Source organism: Heterodontus francisci, chromosome 1, assembly GCF_036365525.1.
Source record: "Heterodontus francisci isolate sHetFra1 chromosome 1, sHetFra1.hap1, whole genome shotgun sequence".
Lineage (NCBI taxonomy): Eukaryota > Metazoa > Chordata > Chondrichthyes > Heterodontiformes > Heterodontidae > Heterodontus > Heterodontus francisci.
In genome coordinates, this window is record NC_090371.1 from 3,275,034 (window position 1) to 3,293,605 (window position 18,572).

The 18,572-nt window shown below is 47.3% G+C and overlaps 1 protein-coding gene across 2 annotated transcripts in view; it reads left to right on the top strand.

Annotated features, from left to right (window-relative positions):
* The first annotated feature begins 906 nt into the window (after positions 1–906).
* LOC137373320 (PC-esterase domain-containing protein 1A-like) overlaps positions 907–18,572 on the top strand; it is a 48,430-nt gene continuing 30,764 nt past the window's right edge. For both annotated transcript variants that reach the window (XM_068038176.1, XM_068038239.1), the window contains exons 1-2: positions 907–994; positions 6,647–6,726. In XM_068038176.1, the coding sequence (XP_067894277.1) occupies positions 922–994; positions 6,647–6,726 (153 nt within the window). In that variant the 5' untranslated portion in view covers positions 907–921. The remainder of the gene's footprint in view (positions 995–6,646; positions 6,727–18,572) is intronic.

Here is an 18,572-nt window from a genome sequence, read left to right on the forward strand (position 1 = left end):
GGGGGGCTGTGTGAAGTGGTGGAGGGGGGGACCTGTGTGAAATGGTGGGGGGGGGGGGGGAGCTGTGTGAAATGGTGGAGGGGGGGGGACCTGTGTGAAATGGTGTCCGGGGGGGGGGGGACTGTGTGAAATGGTGTCCGGGGGGGGGGGGACTGTGTGAAATGGTGGAGGGGGGGTTCTGTGTGAAATGGTGGTGAGGGGGGGCTGTGTGTAATGATGGGGGAGGGGAGCTGTGTCATGGTGGGGGGGGGGGGTGCTGTGAAATGGTGGAGTGGTGGCTGTGTGAAATGGGGGGGGGACTGTGCGAATGTTGGGGGGGGGGACTGTGAAATGGGGGAGGGGGGACTGTGCGAATGGGGGGGCGGGGGGGACTGTGAAATGTGGGGGGGACTGAAATGTGGGGGGGTTCTGTGCGAATGCGGGAGGGGGGGTTCTGTGCGAATGGGGGAGGAGGGACTGTGCGAATGGGGGAGGGGGGACTGTGAAATGGGGGAGGGGGGACTGTGCGAATGGGGGAGGGGGGGTCTGTGCGAATGGGGGAGGGGGTTTTCCCTCCTGCTCCTGTTATTATTGTCTTTGTGAAGGTGAATGTCGATTGCGACATTTACTGAATCAGATTGAAATTGCCGGTCGGAATAAGTTGCGTGTGAAGCAGGAAGTGGGAATGGGTTGTAAGGAAAATGAAATGGGCAGAAAGAAAGATGTGATTTAGGGAAAGGCAAGAATGGAAGGGAAAGTAAATTGATCAAATTTTAATGAAGATTTTGCAGATGCCCAGCTGGGTTACTGTGTGATTTGTTTCCGTTTCCAGCGTGTTCCCTGCTACTGCTGTTTGTGTTCTTTGGCAATTTGCTTGATTTGGTTTTTGTTTGTGATGTTGGACACTGTTTTGTAATGTGCAGGAATTCTGATTGCTCTATAATGGCAAAGGTCAGGTCGGAGGAGGCACAGCTACTGTTACACAATAAGTTTGTGGTGATTCTGGGAGACTCCAGTAAGTATCACTCAGCAAGATTTTCTGAATGGGTTTGTTATGTTCGACCTGGGGTATACAGCAACTACTCGTAACATATTGACCTGGATTCTCGTTTTCAAATCCCTCCATGTCCTCACCCCTCCCTATCTCTGTAATCTCCTCCGTGTCCTCACCCCTCCCTATCTCTGTAATCTCCTCCGTGTCCTCACCCCTCCCTATCTCTGTAATCTCCTCCGTGTCCTCACCCCTCCCTATCTCTGTAATCTCCTCCGTGTCCTCACCCCTCCCTATCTCTGTTAGCTCCTCCGTGTCCTCACCCCTCCCTATCTCTGTAAGCTCCTCCGTGTCCTCACCCCTCCCTATCTCTGTAATCTCCTCCAGCCCCACAACCCTCCGAGATATCTGCACTCCTCTAATTCCCACCTCTTGAGCTTCCCTGGTTTTAGTTGTTCCACCATTGTGGCCATGCCTTTAGTTGCCTCAGCCCTAAGCTTTGGAATTCCCTCCCAACACCTCTCCATCTGGTTCACTAATGTCCTTTAGGGAAGGAAATCTGCTGTCCTTACCTGGTCTGGCCTACATGTGACTCCAGATCCACAGCAATGTGGTTGACTCTTAAATGCCCTCTGTAATGGCCTAGCAAGACTCTCAGTTCAAAGGCAATTAGGGATGGGCAATAAATGCTGGCCTGGCCAGCGACACCCACATCCCATAAACAAATATTAAAAAACCTCACTTTCCTCCTTTAAGACACTCACTCCTTAAACCTCCCTCTTTGACCAAACTTTTCATCACCTGTGACTGGGTGATCTATTTTGCTCCTGTGAAGCAGCTTGGGTTATTTGACTGTAGTAAAGGTGTTGCTGTGCTGATGTCCCCCGAGGTTCCATCGCAATCATTGTGGTTTGCTTGTTGGTCAGGATGGAATCTGCACATGAAACCAAAATGAGAGACTTAAAAAGAAAGATGTGTGTATCTGCAGCTCCTTTCACAACCTCAGGGTGTTCTAATGCACCTTACAGCCAATGAAGAACTTTTAAAGTGTAGTCACAGTATGTAGGAACTAAGGCAGCCGTCAGATGCACAGCAAGATCCCACATACGGCACTGTGATGATAACCATGAATCTGTTTCATGTTGTTGGTTTGAGGGAATAATATTGCCTGCAGTGCATTGAGATAATGCCACAATCCTCTTTGAAATTCTTTTTTTCAATTCATTCATGGGATGTGGGCGTCACTGGCTAAGCCAGCATTTATTGCCCATCAATAATTGCCCTTGAGAAGGTGGTGGTGAGCTGTCTTCTTGAACCGCTGCAGTCCATGTGAGGTAGGTATATCCACAGTGTTGTGAGGGAGGGAAAGTGGAGAGTAAATCATAAGAGTGGATGGGCCAAATGGCCTCCTTTCTGTATTGTAATGTCAATATATGCTTCTTCCCCTTCAATCTATGGCCCCTGAAACCTACCCTTCCCACTTGTCGTGTCTCCCACCCGCCCTCCTCCTCTAACCAAAAAAAAAGGACTCGGTGGTGTGTTTATAAGGTAAGGCTTTTTCGATTTCTCTGGTTTTATTGTGATTGGTAAAAACTTTTCGTTCCTTTTTCATTTAACTAAGTTAAGCTTAAGATTAAAAATGGCAGGAGATCTCAGACCCGTGTCATGCTCCTCTTGCTCAATGTGGGAGCTCAGGGACACGGCTGATGTCCCTGACTCCTTCACGTGCAGGAAGTGTGTCCAACTGCAGCTCTTGTTAGACCGCATGACGGCTCTCGAGCTGCGGATGGACTCACTTTGGAGCATGCGCGATGCTGAGGAGGTCGTGGATAGCACGTTTAGTGAATTGGTCACACCGCAGATTAGGATTGCTGAGGGAGAAAGGGAATGGGTGACCAAAAGGCAGAGAAAGAGCAGGAAGGCAGCGCAGGAGTCCCCTGCGGTCATCTCCCTCCAAAACAAGTATGCCGTTTTGGATAATGTTGAGGGAGATGGCTCACCAGGGGAAGGCAGCAGTAGCCAGGTCCATGGCACCGTGGCTGGCTCTGCTGTTCAGAAGGGCGGGAAAAAGAGTGGAAGGGCTATAGTCGTAGGGGATTCGATTGTAAGGGGAGTAGATAGGCGGTTCTGTGGTCGAAAACGAGGCTCCCGAATGGTATGTTGCCTCCCAGGTGCACGGGTCAGGGATGTCTCAGATCGGCTGCAGAACATTCTAAAGGGGGAGGGTGAACAGCCAGTTGTCGTTGTGCACATAGGCACTAATGATATAGGTAAAAAACGGGATGAGGTCCCACAAGCAGAGTTTAGGGAGTTAGGAGCCAAGTTAAAAAGTAGGACCTCAGAGGTAGTAATCTCAGGATTACTACCAGTGCCACGTGATAGTCAGAGTAAAAATGAAAGAATAGTCAGGATGAATGCGTGGCTTGAGAGATGGTGCAGGAAGGAGGGGTTCATATTTTTGGGACATTGGGACCGGTTCTGGGGGAGGTGGGACTATTACAAATTGGACGGTCTACACTTGGGCCGGACTGGAACCAATGTCCTTGGAGGTGCTTTTGCTAACGCTGTTGGGGAGGGTTTAAACTAATGTGGCAGGGGGATGGGAACCAATTGAGGTCAGTTGACAGTAAGGAGGTAGTAACAAAAGCCTGTAAGGAACTAGATAATGAAGTCAGTGTGACTAAGGGGAAGAGCAGGCAGGGAGCAGATGATGAATATAAAGGGACTGGTGGTCTGAGGTGCATTTGTTTTAATGCAAGAAGTGTAGTAGGTAAGGCAGATGAACTTAGGGCTTGGATTAGTACCTGGGAGTATGATGTTATTGCTATTACTGAGACTTGGTTGAGGGAAGGGCATGATTGGCAACTAAATATCCCAGGATATCGATGCTTCAGGCGGGATAGAGAGGGAGGTAAAAGGGGTGGAGGAGTTGCATTACTGGTCAAAGAGGATATCACAGCTGTGCTGAAGGAGGGCACTATGGAGGACTCGAGCAGTGAGGCAATATGGACAGAACTCAGAAATAGGAAGGGTGCGGTAACAATGTTGGGGCTGTACTACAGGCCTCCCAACAGCGAGCGTGAGATAGAGGTACAAATATGTAAACAGATTATGGAAAGATGTAGGAGCAACAGGGTGGTGGTGATAGGAGATTTTAATTTTCCCAACATTGACTGGGATTCGCTTAGTGTTAGAGGTCCAGATGGAGCAGAATTTGTAAGGAGCATCCAGGAGGGTTTTCTAGAGCAGTATGTAAATAGTCCAACTCGGGAAGGGGCCATACTGGACCTGGTGTTGGGGAATGAGCCCGGCCAGGTTGTTGAAGATTCAGTAGGGGACTACTTTGGGAATAGTGATCACAATTCCGTAAGCTTTAAAATACTCATGGACAAAGACGAGAGTGGTCCTAAAGGAAGAGTGCTAAATTGGGGGAAGGCCAACTATACCAAAATTCGGCAGGAGCTGGGAAATGTAGATTGGGAGCAGCTGTTTGAAGGTAAATCCACATTTGATATGTGGGAGGCTTTTAAAGAGAGGTTGATTAGCGTGCAGGAGAGACATGTTCCTGTGAAAATGAGGGATAGAAATGGCAAGATTAGGGAACCATGGATGACAGGTGAAATTGTGAGACTAGCTAGCTAAGAGGAAAAAGGAAGCATACATAAGGTCTAGGCGGCTGATGAAAGACGAAGCTTTGAAAGAATATCGGGAATGTAGGACCAATCTGAAACGAGGAATTAAGAGGGCTAAAAGGGGTCATGAAATATCTTTAGCAAACAGGGTTAAGGAAAATCCCAAAGCCTTTTATTCATATATAAGGAGAAAGAGGGTAACGAGAGAAAGGATTGGCCCACTAAAGGACAAAGGAGGAATGTTATGCTTGGACTCAGAGAAAATGGGTGAGATTCTAAACGAGTACTTTGCATCGGTATTCACCGAGGAGAGGAACATGACGGATGTTGAGGTTAGGAACAGATGTTTGATTACTCTAGGTCAAGTCGGCATAAGGAGGGAGGAAGTGTTGGGTATTCTAAAGGGCATTAAGGTGGACAAGTCCCCAGGTCCGGATGGGATCTATCCCAGGTTACTGAGGGAAGCAAGAGAGGAAATAGTTGGGGCCTTAACAGATATCTTTGCAGCATCCTTAAACACGGGTGAGGTCCCGGAGGACTGGAGAATTGCTAATGTTGTCCCCTTGTTTAAGAAGGGTAGCAGGGATAATCCAGGTAATTATAGACCGGTGAGCCTGACGTCAGTGGTAGGGAAGCTGCTGGAGAAGATACTGAGGGATAGGATCTATTCCCATTTGGAAGAAAATGGGCTCATCAGTGATAGGCAACATGGTTTTGTGCAGGGAAGGTCATGTCTTACCAACTTAATAGAATTCTTTGAGGAAGTGACAAAGTTGATTGATGAGGGAAGGGCTGTAGATGTCATATACATGGACTTCAGTAAGGCGTTTGATAAGGTTCCCCATGGCAGGCTGATGGAGAAAGTGAAGGCGCTTGGGGTCCAAGGTGTACTAGCTAGATGGATAAAGAACTGGCTGGGCAACAGGAGACAGAGAGTAGCAGTAGAAGGGAGTTTCTCAAAATGGAGACGTGTGACCAGTGGTGTTCCACAGGGATCCGTGCTGGGACCACTGTTGTTTGTGATATACATTAATGATTTGGAGGAAAGTAAAGGTGGTCTGATTAGCAAGTTTGCAGACGACACTAAGATTGGTGGAGTAGCAGATAGTGAAGGGGACTGTCAGAGAATACAGCAGAATATAGATAGATTGGAGAGTTGGGCAGAGAAATGGCAGATGGAGTTCAATCAGGGCAAATGCGAGGTGATGCATTTTGGAAGATCCAATTCAAGAGTGAACAATACAGTAAATGGAAAAGTCCTGGGGAAAATTGATGTACAGAGAGATTTGGGTGTTCAGGTCCACTGTTCCCTGAAGGTGGCAACGCGGGTAAATAGAGTGGTCAAGAAGGCATACGGCATGCTTTCCTTCATCGGACGGGGCATTGAGTACAAGAGTTGGCAGGTCATGTTACAGTTGTATAGGACTTTGGTTCGGCAACATTTGGAATACTGCGTACAGTTCTGGTCGCCACATTATCAAAAGGATGTGGATGCTTTGGAGAGGGTGCAGAGGAGGTTCACCAGGATGTTGCCTGGTATGGAGGGCGCTAGCTATGAAGAGAGGTTGAGTAGATTAGGATTATTTTCATTAGAAAGACGGAGGTTGAGGGCGGACCTGATTGAGGTGTACAAAATCATGAGAGGTATAGTCAGGGTGGATAGCAAGAAGCTTTTTCCCAGAGTGGGGGTTTCAATTACTAGAGGACACGAGTTCAAAGTGAAAGGGGAAAAGTTTAGGGGGGATATGCGTGGAAAGTTCTTTACGCAGAGGGTGGTGGGTGCCTGGAACGCATTGCCAGCGGAGGTGGTCGATGCGGGCACGATGGAGTCTTTTAAGATGTATCTAGACAGATACATGAATGGGCAGGAAGTAAAGAGATACAGAACCTTAGAAAATAGGCGACATGTTTAGAGAGAGGATCTGGATCGGCGCAGGCTTGGAGGGCCGAAGGGCCTGTTCCTGTGCTGTAATTATCTTTGTTCTTTGTTCTCTTTAGTTACCTCTGTCTACTGATCAGTAACCCTGGTGTTCTTTTTTTGCAGTACAGCGTACAGTTTACAAGGACTTGGTGCTATTTCTACAGAGCGATAATTACTTGACGAATAGTCAACTCCGCAGCAAGGTAGACAGCTACACTGGGGTTCAGGGGTATGATGCAGGCGGGGGACGGAGGGGTTCAGGGGTACAGTGCAGGCGGGGGACGGAGGGGTTCAGGGGTACAGTGGAGGGGGGGGACGGAGGGGTTCAGGGGTACAGTGCAGGTGGTGGATGGAGGGGTTCAGGGGTATGGTACAGGCGAGGGGTTCGGGGTACAGTACAGGTGGGGGATGGAGGGGTTTGGGGGTACAGTACAGGCGGAGTATGGAGGGGTTCGGGGTACAGTATAGGGGGGATGGAGGGGTTCGGGGTACAGTATAGGGGGGATGGAGGGGTTTGGGGGACAGTATAGGGGGGATGGAGGGGTTCGGGGTACAGTATGGGGGGGATGGAGGGGTTTGGGGTACAGTCTCGGCGGGGGATGGTGGGGTTTGGGGTACATTATAGGGGGGGATGGAGGGGTTCGGGGGTACAGTACAGGCGGGGTATGGAGGGTTTTCGGGGGTACAGTACAGGCGGGGTATGGAGGGTTTTCAGGGGTACAGTACAGGCGGGGTATGGAGGGGTTCGGGGTACAGTACAGGCAGGGTATGGAGGGGTTCGGGGTACAGTACAGGCGGCGGATGGAGGGTTTTCAGGGGTACAGTACAGGCGGGGTATGGAGGGGTTCGGGGTACAGTACAGGGGGGGAGGGAGGGGTTTGGGGTACAGTACAGCGAGGGGTTTGGGGTACAGTACAGGGATTGGATGGAGGGGTTCGGGGTACAGTACAGGGAGGGGATGGAGGGGTTCGGGGTACAGTACAGGGAGGTGTTTGGGGGTACAGTACGGGGGTTATGGAGGGGTTTGGGGTACAGTACAGGGAGTGGTTTGGGGTACAGTACAGGGGGGGATGGGAAGGGTTCGGGGTACAGTACAGGGAGGGGATGGAGGGGTTTGGGGTCCAGTACAGGGGGGGATGGAGGGGTACGGGGTACAGTACAGGGAGGGGAGGGAGGGGTTCAGCGTACAGTACAGGGGGGGATGGAGGGGTACGGGGTACAGTACAGGGAGGGGAGGGAGGGGTTTGGGGGTACAGTACAGGGAGGGGTTTGGGGGTACAGTACAGGGAGGGGTTTGGGGGTACAGTACAGGGAGGGGTTTGGGGGTACAGTACAGGGAGGGGTTCGGGGTACAGTACAGGGAGGGGTTCGGGGTACAGTACAGGGAGGGGTTCAGGGTACAGTACAGGGGGGGATGTGAAGGGTTCGGGGTACAGTACAGGGAGGGGATGGAGGGGTTTGGGGTACAGTACAGGGAGGGGATGGAGGGGTTTGGGGTACAGTACAGGGAGGGGATGGAAGGGTTTGGGGTACAGTACAGGGAGGGGATGGAGGGGTTTGGGGTACAGTACAGGGAAGGGTTCGGGGTACAGTACAGGGAGGGGATGGAGGGGTTCGGGGTACAGTACAGGGAAGGGTTTGGGGTACAGTACAGGGAGGGGATGGAGGGGTTCGGGGTACAGTACAGGGAGGGGATGGAAGGGTTTGGGGTACAGTACAGGGAGGGGATGGAGGGGTTCGGGGTACAGTACAGGGAAGGGTTTGGGGTACAGTACAGGGAGGGGATGGAGGGGTTTGGGGTACAGTACAGGGAGGGGATGGAGGTGTTCGGGGTACAGTACAGGGGGCGGATGGAGGGGTTCGGGGTACAGTACAGGGGGGGGATGGAGGGGTTCGGGGTACAGTACAGGGAGGGGATGGAGGGGTTCGGGGTACAGTACGGGGGGGGATGGAGGGGTTCGGGGGTACAGTACGTGCGGGGGATGGAGGGGTTCGGGGTACAGTACAGGGAGGGGATGGAGGGGTTCGGGGTACAGTACAGGGGGGGGATGGAGGGGTTCGGGGGTACAGTACGGGCAGGGGATGGAGGGGTTCGTACTAAGTTTTTGGTCTATGTTTCTAAGTTGAGAGATTGTTCCCACTGGTCGGGGAATCTAAAACACGGGGACACAGTTTCAGTATCAGGGGCTGATCATTTAGGACTGAGATGAGGAGAAATTACTTCACTCAAGGGGTTGTGGATCGTTGGAATTCTCTACCCCAGAGGGTTGTGGATGCTCCATCATTGAATACATTTAAGGCTGGGATTTTTGGTGTCTCAGGGGATATGGGGAGTGGGCAGGAAAGTGGAATTGAAGCCCAAGATCAGCCATGATCATATTGAATGGCAGAGCAGGCTCGATGGGCCGAATGGTTTACTTCTGCTCCTATTTCTTGTGTTCTAGCTCCAATGAACGTCATCACGTAAACTTAGACTGAAAGAAGGAGCAGTTGTAACCTTGTTCCAAAACGTAAATCCAAAACGTAAATCGGTTGTGGGTAAAATGTTGGAAAAGGTTATAAGAGACAGGATTTATAATCATCTTGAAAAGAATAAGTACATTAGAGATAGTCAGCACGGTTTTGTGACGGGTAGGTCGTGCCTCACAAACCTTATTGAGTTTTTTGAGAAGGTGACCAAACAGGTGGATGAGGGTAAAGCAGTGGATGTGGTGTATATGGATTTCAGTAAGGCGTTTGATAAGGTTCCCCACGGTAGGCTATTGCAGAAAATACGGAAGTATGGGGTTGAAGGTGATTTAGAGCTTTGGATCAGAAATTGGCTAGCTGAAAGAAGACAGAGGGTGGTGGTTGATGGCAAATGTTCATCCTGGAGTTTAGTTACTAGTGGTGTACCGCAAGGATCTGTTTTGGGGCCACTGCTGTTTGTCATTTTTATAAATGACCTGGAAGAGGGTGTAGAAGGGTGGGTTAGTAAATTTGCTGATGACACTAAGGTCGGTGGAGTTGTGGATAGTGCCGAAGGATGTTGTAGGGTACAGAGAGACATAGATAGGCTGCAGAGCTGGGCTGAGAGATGGCAAATGGAGTTTAATGCGGAAAAGTGTGAGGTGATTCACTTTGGAAGGAGTAACAGGAATGCAGAGTACTGGGCTAATGGGAAGATTCTTGGTAGTGTAGATGAACAGAGAGATCTTGGTGTCCAGGTGCATAAATCCTTGAAGGTTGCTACCCAGGTTAATAGGGCTGTTAAGAAGGCATATGGTGTGTTAGCTTTTATTAGTAGGGGGGTCGAGTTTCGGAGCCACGAGGTCATGCTGCAGCTGTACAAAACTCTGGTGAGACCGCACCTGGAGTATTGCGTGCAGTTCTGGTCACCGCATTATAGAAAGGATGTGGAAGCTATGGAAAGGGTGCAGAGGAGATTTACTAGGATGTTGCCTGGTATGGAGGGAAGGTCTTACGAGGAAAGGCTGAGGGACTTGAGGTTGTTTTCGTTAGAGAGAAGGAGGAGGAGAGGTGACTTAATAGAGACACGTAAGATAATCAGAGGGTTAGAAAGGGTGGATAGTGAGCGTCTTTTTCCTCGGATGGTGATGGCAAACACGAGGGGACATAGCTTTAAGTTGAGGGGTGATAGATATAGGACAGATGTGAGAGGTAGTTTCTTTACTCAGAGAGTAGTAGGGGTGTGGAACGCCCTGCCTGCAACAGTAGTAGACTCGCCAACTTTAAGGGCATTTAAGTGGTCATTGGATAGACATATGGATGAAAATGGAATAGTGTAGGTCAGATGGTTTCACAGGTCGGCGCAACATCGAGGGCCGAAGGGCCTGTACTGCGATGTAATGTTCTAATTCTAAGGACTTTGTCATGGAACAAGATTGGTAACTAGGAAGCTGTTTTCCTCGCTGATTGGTAACTAGGAAGCTGTTTTCCTCGCTGATTGGTAACTAGGAAGCTGTTTTCCTCGCTGATTGGTAACTAGGAAGCTGTTTTCCTCGCTGATTGGTAACTAGGAAGCTGTTTGCCTCGCTGATTGATAGATGCTGAAATTATAACAGGCAGTTTTCAAGGAAATAGTGTTTATTCCTCAGATGTAAATCTGCCTTTTCAACTCGGGAGAAAAGGGTTCCCAACGGGACTTTCATATTCTATGACTATAAACAAGTCACAAGGCCAGACTCTTGACAACATTTGTATTTATATTTCTAGATTTGTTTTACACATGGACAGCTTAATGCAGCTTTTTCTGGAGTGAGAAGTTTTGTTTCTGTTAAATCCTGTATTTAAAGAAGTATTGTTGCAACAAAGATATTAATTTGACTGCAAATACTTTGCGGGTCTCTGTTCGTTTATATTAATAACTTAGATGAGGGGACTGAGTGTAATGTAACCAAGTTTGCTTATAATACAAATTTAGGTGGGAAAGTAAACTGAGGAGGACACAAAGAGGCTGCAGAGGGATAGAGACAGGTTGAGTGAGTGGGCAGGAACACAACTGATGGAATATAATGTAGTGAAGTGTGAAGTTATCCACTTTGGAAGGAAAAATAAAAAAGCAACATTTATTTTCAATGGTGAAAGACTGGGAAATGTTTGTATTCAGAGTGACCTGAGTGTCCTTGTGCATAAATCATAGAAAGTTAACATGCAGGTCAAAGAGTCATTATGGCACAGAAGGAGGCCATTTGGCCCATCATGTCGGTGCCAGCTCTCTGCCAAGCAATCCAGTCAGTCCCATTCCTCTGTCTCCGTAGCCCTGCAAGTTTATTTCCCTCAAGTGCCCATCCAGTTTCCTTTTGAAATCATTCATCATCTCTGCTTCCAGCACCCTCATGGACAGCGAGTTCCAGGTCATTAACAAGTTCTTCCTCACATTCCCTCTGCATCTCTTGCCCAAAACCTTCACTCTGTGTCGCCTAGTCCTTGTACCATCAGTTAATGAGAACAGTTTTTCCTTGCCAAAGCCTGTCATAATCTTGTACACTTCTATTAAATCTCCCCTCACTCTCCTTTGCTCCAGGGAGAACAACCCCAGCCTCTCCAGCCTAACCTTGTAACTAAAATCCCCCATCCCTTGGAACCATTCTGGTAAATCTCCTCTGCTCCCTCTCAAGGACCCTCACATCCTTCCTGAAGTGTGGTGACCAGAACTGGATGCAATACTCTAGTTGGGCCTAACCAGAGCTTTATAAAGCTTCAGCAGAACTTCCCTGCTTTTGTACTCAATACCTCTGTTTATGAATCCCAAGATCCCAGATGTTTTACTAACCACTCTCTCAATATGTCCTGCCACCTTCAAAGATTGATGCACATGAACCCCCAGGTCCCTCTCTTCCTGCACACTCTTTAGAACTGGGCCATTATGTATGTATTGCCTCTCCCTGTTCCTTCTGCCAAAATGCATCACCTCACATTTGTCAGTATTAAATTCCATCTGTCACCTCTCTGCCCATTCTGCTAGCCTATCTATGTGTTGTTGCAGGTGGTTCATATCATCCTCACTGTTTGCCGCACCTCCGTGTTTGGTATCTTTGGCAAATTTTGAGATTGTCTGTATTGCAATATCAAAGTCATTTATATACAGCAAAAAAAGCAGTGGTCCCAGCACTGACCCTGGGGGAACACCACTGTCTACCATCCTCCAGTCTGAAAAACAACCATTTACTACAACTCATTTTCTGTCCTTAAACTAATTTTTTATGCAAGCTGACACTGATCCTCCTATTCCATGAGTCTTAATTCTGGTAACCAGAATGTATGTACCTGTCAGGCAGGGAGGAAGTTGTCGAGCGAGGGAGCCGTGGTTTACTAAAGAAGTTGAAGCGCTTGTCAAAAGGAAGAAGAAGGCTTATGTTAGGATGAGACGTGAAGGCTCAGTTAGGGCGCTTGAGAGTTACAAGCTAGCCAGGAAGGATCTAAAGGGAGAGCTAAGAAGAGCAAGGAGAGCACACGAGAGGTCATTGGCGGATAGGATCAGGGAAAACCCTAAGGCTTTCTATAGGTATATCAGGAATAAAAGAATGACTAGAGTTAGATTAGGGCCAATCAAGGATAGTAGTGGGAAGTTGTGTGTGGAATCAAAGGAGATAGGGGAAGCGTTAAATGAATATTTTTCGTCAGTATTTGCAGTAGAGAAAGAAAATGTTGTCGAGGAGATTACTGAGATACAGACTACTAGGCTAGATGGGATTGAGGTTCACAAGGAGGAGGTGTTAGCAATTTTGGAAAGTGTGAAAATAGAATAGTCTCCTGGGCCAGATGGGATTTATCCTAGGATTCTCTGGGAAGTCAGGGAGGAGATTGCAGAGCCTTTACTTGATCTTTATGTCGTCATTGTCGACAGGAATAGTGCCGGAAGACTGGAGGATAGCAAATGTTGTCCCCTTGTTCAAGAAGGGGAGTAGAGACAGCCCTGGTAATTATAGACCTGTGAGCCTTACTTCGGCTGTGGGTAAAATGTTGGAAAAGGTTATAAGAGTCAGGATTTATAATCATCTTGAAAAGAATAAGTTCATTAGCGATAGCACGGTTTTGTGAAGGGTAGGTCGTGCCTCACAAACCTTATTGAGTTTTTCGAGAAGGTGACCAAACAGGTGGATGAGGGTAAAGCAGTGGATGTGGTGTATATGGATTTCAGTAAGGCGTTTGATAAGGTTCCCCACGGTAGGCTATTGCAGAAAATACGGAAGTATGGGGTTGAAGGTGATTTAGAGCTTTGGATCAGAAATTGGCTAGCTGAAAGAAGACAGAGGGTGGTGGTTGATGGCAAATGTTCATCCTGGAGTTTAGTTACTAGTGGTGTACCGCAAGGATCTGTTTTGGGGCCACTGCTGTTTGTCATTTTTATAAATGACCTGGAAGAGGGTGTAGAAGGGTGGGTTAGTAAATTTGCAGATGACACGAAGGTCGGTGGAGTTGTGGATAGTGCCGAAGGATGTTGTAGGGTACAGAGGGACATGGATAGGCTGCAGAGCTGGGCTGAGAGATGGCAAATGGAGTTTAATGCGGAAAAGTGTGATGTGATTCACTTTGGAAGGAGTAACAGGAATGCAGAGTACTGGGCTAATGGGAAGATTCTTGCTAGTGTAGATGAACAGAGAGATCTTGGTGTCCAGGTACATAAATCCCTGAAAGTTGCTACCCAGGTTAATAGGGCTGGTAAGAAGGCATATGGTGTGTTAGCTTTTATTAGTAGGGGGATCGAGTTTCGGAGCCACGAGGTCATGCTGCAGCTGTACAAAACTCTGGTGAGGCCGCACCTGGAGTATTGCGTGCAGTTCTGGTCACCGCATTATAGGAAGGATGTGGAAGCTTTGGAAAGGGTGCAGAGGAGATTTACTAGGATGTTGCCTGGTATGGAGGGAAGGTCTTACGAGGAAAGGCTGAGGGACTTGAGGTTGTTTTCGTTGGAGAGAAGGAGGAGGAGAGGTGACTTAATAGAGACATATAAGATAATCAGAGGGTTAGATAGGGTGGATAGTGAGCGTCATTTTCCTCGGATGGTGATGGCAAACACGAGGGGACATAGCTTTAAGTTGAGGGGTGATAGATATAGGACAGATGTTAGAGGTAGTTTCTTTACGCAGAGAGTAGTAGGGGCGTGGAACGCCCTGCCTGCAACAGTAGTAGACTCGCCAACTTTAAGGGCATTTAAATGGTCATTGGATAGACATATGGATGAAAATGGAATAGTGTAGGTCAGATGGTTTCACAGGTCGGCGTAACATCGAGGGCCGAAGGGCCTGTACTGCGCTGTAACGTTCTAATTCTAATTCATATGTGGTACTTTGTCAAACACTTTCTTAAAATCAATATAAACAACATCCACCACATTGCTTTCATCAACCTTCCCAGTTACTTCATCAAAAAATTCAATTGGATTAGTCAAGCACAATCTGCCTTTTACAAATCTGTGCTGGCTCTCCTCTCAAAGTGCCTGTTGATTTTTTTCCCCCCTGAATATTGTTTCTCAAACACAAGCCACCACTAACTGGCCTGTAGTTGTTAGGGTTGATAGGTAAATTGGCCATTGTAAGTTGCCCCTAGTATAGGTAGGTGGTAGAATAATTGAGGGAAGGTGGGGATGTGGTAGGAAATATGGGATTAATGTAGGATTAGCATAAATGGGTGGTTGATGGTCGGCACAGACTCGGTGGGCCGAAGGGTGTGTTTCAGTGCTGTATCTCTCTATGACTAGGACTATGACTGTCCTTGCACTCTTTCTTCAATAAGGGTGTAAATTTGACATTCTCCAATCCTCTGACACCTTCCCCATATCTAGGGAAGATTGGTAGATTGTGACAAGTCCTTCCACTATCTCCATCCCCACTTCCTTTAGCAATCTGGGATGCAAACTATCTGGACCAGGTGAATTTTCTACCCTAAGCGTAGCCGGCCTTTTCAGTACCTCCTCGCTCTATCCATTGCGTCTATCACCTCCACTTCTACTGATATTTTTTCAGCATCCTCTTCCTTAGTGAACAGTGATACAAAGTATTCATTAAGTATATTAGCCTTGCCCTGTGTCTCTAAGCCTGCATTACCCTTTGTCCCTCAAAGGCCCCACTCCACCTCTAACTACCTGCTTACTATTTACATGCTGGTAGAAGATTTTTGGGTTTCCTTTTATGTTGACTGTCATTCTATTCTCCTATTCTCTTTGCCAGTCTAATTTTCCTCTTCACCTCCCCTCTCAACCTATTGTATTTGGCCTGGTTCTCACTCAAATTCACCCGACATGCATCATACACCCTCTTTTTTTTTTTTTTTGTTTCATCATATTTTGTCATCCAAGGAGCCCTGGGTTTTGTTCCCTTTCCTTTTGCCCTTGTTGGAATGCACCTCGCCTGTACCTGAAACAACATCTCCTTTAAAGATAACCCATTGTTACGTACAGTTTTTCCTGTAAATCTTTGGTTCCATTTTACCCTGGTTAGATCCCCTCATCCTATTGAAGTTAGCCCTCTTCCAATTTGAAAGTTCTACTTGAGATTGCTCTTTGCTTTTCTCCATTATTAATCTAAACCTGACAGTACAATGATCACTCTTACCCAAGTGATCCCCCACAGACACTTGATCCACTTGGTCCACCTCAATTCCCAGCACCAGATCCAGCAATGCCTCCTTTCTAGTTTGAGTGAGGTACAGCAAGGAATTCAGAAGGGAAATGGTATGTTAGCACTTGTTTCAAAGGGATTAGAGTGTAAGAGTATAAAGCTCACCATCATCTCAAGGGCAGTTAGGGATGGGCAATAAATGTTGCAGCCAGTGTCACCCACATTCCATGAAAAAATAAAAAAAAGTCTTCCCTATAATTTTACAGGACATTAGTGAGACCACACCTGGAGTATTGAACAAAGAACAGCACAGGAACAGGCCATTCGGCCCTCCAAGCCTGCACTGATCTTGATGCCTGCTTAAACTAAAACCTTCTGCACTTCCAGGGTCCGTAACCCTCCATTCCCATCCTATTCATGTATTTGTCAAGATGCCTCTTAAACGTCGCTATGGTACCTGCTTCCGCCACCTCCCCTGGCAGCAAGTTTCAGGCACTCACCACCCTCTGTGTAAAAAACTTGCCTCGCACATCCCCTCTAAACATTTCCCTTCGCACCTTAAACCTATGTCCCCAGGTAACTGACTCTTCCACCCTGGGAAAAAGCTTCTGACTATCCACTCTGTCCATGCCACTCATAACTCTGTAAACCTCTATCATGTCGCCCCTCCACCTCCGTCGTTCCAGTGAAAACAATCCGAGTTTATCCAACCTCTCCTCATAGCTAATGCCCTCCAGACCAGGCAACATCCTGGTAAATCTCTTCTGTACCCTCTCCAAAGCCTCCACGTCCTTCTGGTAGTGTGGCGACCAGAATTGCACGCAATATTCTAAGTGTGGCCTAACTAAGGTTCTGTACAGCTGCAACATGACTTGCCAATTTTTATACTCTATGCTCCGACCGATGCTCCAAGCATGCCGTATGCCTTCTTGACTACCTTATCCACCTGCGTTGCCACTTTCAGTGACCTGTGAAACTGTACACCCAGATCTCTCTGCCTGTCAATACCCCTAAGGGTTCTGCCATTTACTGTATACTTCCCACCTGCATTAGACCTTCCAAAATGCATTACCTCACATTTGTTCGGATTAAACTCCATCTGCTATTTCTCCGCCCAAGTCTCCAACCGATCTATATCCTGCTGTATCCTCTGACAACCCTCATCACTATCCGCAACTCCACCAACCTTTGTGTCGTCCGCAAACTTACTAATCAGACCAGCTACATTTTCCTCCAAATCATTTATATATACTACAAACAGCAAAGGTCCCAGCACTGATCCCTGCGGAACACCACTAGTCACATCCCTCCATTCAGAAAAGCAGAAAAGCATATTGTGTGCAGTTTTAAGAACATAAGAAATAGGAGCAGGAGTAGGCCATTCGGCCCCTCAAGCCTGCCCCGCCATTCAATAAGATCATGGCTGATGTGCCCCAGACCTCAACTCCTCTTTCGTGCCAGCTCCTCATAGCCCTCAACTCCCCGAGATTTCAATAATCTATCTACCTCCTCTTTCAATACTTACAGTGATCTAGCCTCCACAACTCTCTGGGGTAGAGTGTTCCAGACATTCACTACTCTCTGAGAGAAGAAATTCCTTTGCATCTCAGTTTTAAATGAGTGTTCCCTTATTCTGTAACTATGTCCCCTACTTTTGGTCTCCTTTCCGAAGGAAGGATATACTTGCCCGAGAGGCAGAGCAATGAAGGTTTGCTAGACTGGTTTCTGGGATGGTGGGATTGTCCTATGAGAAGAGATTGAATAGACTGGGCCTGTATTCTCCAGAAGAATGAGAAGTGATCTAATTGAAACATATAACGTTCTTAAAGGGCTTGACAGGGTAGATGCTGAAAATCAGTTGTGAAGAGGATATAAAGAGGCCACAAAGGGATATAGATAAGTTAAGTGAGTGGGCAAAAATCTGGCAAATGGAATATAATGTGGGAAAGTGGGAAATTGTCCACTGGCAGGAAGAATAAAAAAGCAGCATATTATCTAAATGGTGAGAGATTACAGAGCTCTGAGATGCAGAGGGATCTGGGTGTCCGAGTGCATGAATCATAAAAGGTTAGTATGCAGGTACAGCAAGTAATTAGGAAAGCTAATCGAATGTTGTTTATTGCGAGGGGAATTGAATACAAAAGTAGGGAGGTTATGCTTCAGTTATATGGAGCATTGGTGAGGCCACGTCTGGAGTATTCTGTACAGTATTGGTCTCCTTATTTTAGGAAGGATGTAAATGCATTGGAAGCAGTTCAAAGAAGGTTTACTAGATTAATACCTGGAATGGGTGGGTTGTCTTTTGAGGAAAGATTGTATCCGCTGGAGTTTAGAAGAATAAGGGGTGAAACCCTGCTTGGGTCAGGAAAAATAACGCGACAGAACCACATCGGACCCGAGACCGAACTGGCCCGACCACCGGAATGTTCACTTTACCTACCTTCGGATTCCAAATCCGTTTTTCACTTTTTCAGTTTGTGCAGATAAGCAACAAACACTAATCGGACTTGAAAGGTTGTTTAAAAAGATGAAGATTGGAGCTACAAAGTCAGTGATTGGTCAGGAGTTAAACAGAAACCCATGGAGTTGTGCCCAGACAGGTTGTGCCACACTGTACCAGTATCTGTATTACTTAAAATAAACACAGCAATTGCCCAAAGGCTCAGAAAATATCATTATACATTACCTAGACTCCTGCTTTACAGGTTGAAATACTTGCTGCAAGTTTATCCAGTGAGCAGCTGAGATGCAGAGACCAGGAAGGTTCTGAGTGATTAATTGTTATAAAATATACAGTATTTATATAAAATGATCAGTCAGAACTGTAGTCTAGTACAGTACTGTACTGTGGAAGCAAGGGGGTGAAAGGTTATCGGGGGTAGGTGGGAATGTGGAGTTGAGGTTATAATCAGATCAGCCATGATCTTATTGAATGGTGGAGCAGGCTCGAGGGGCCGAGTGGCCTACTCCTGTTCCTAATTCATATG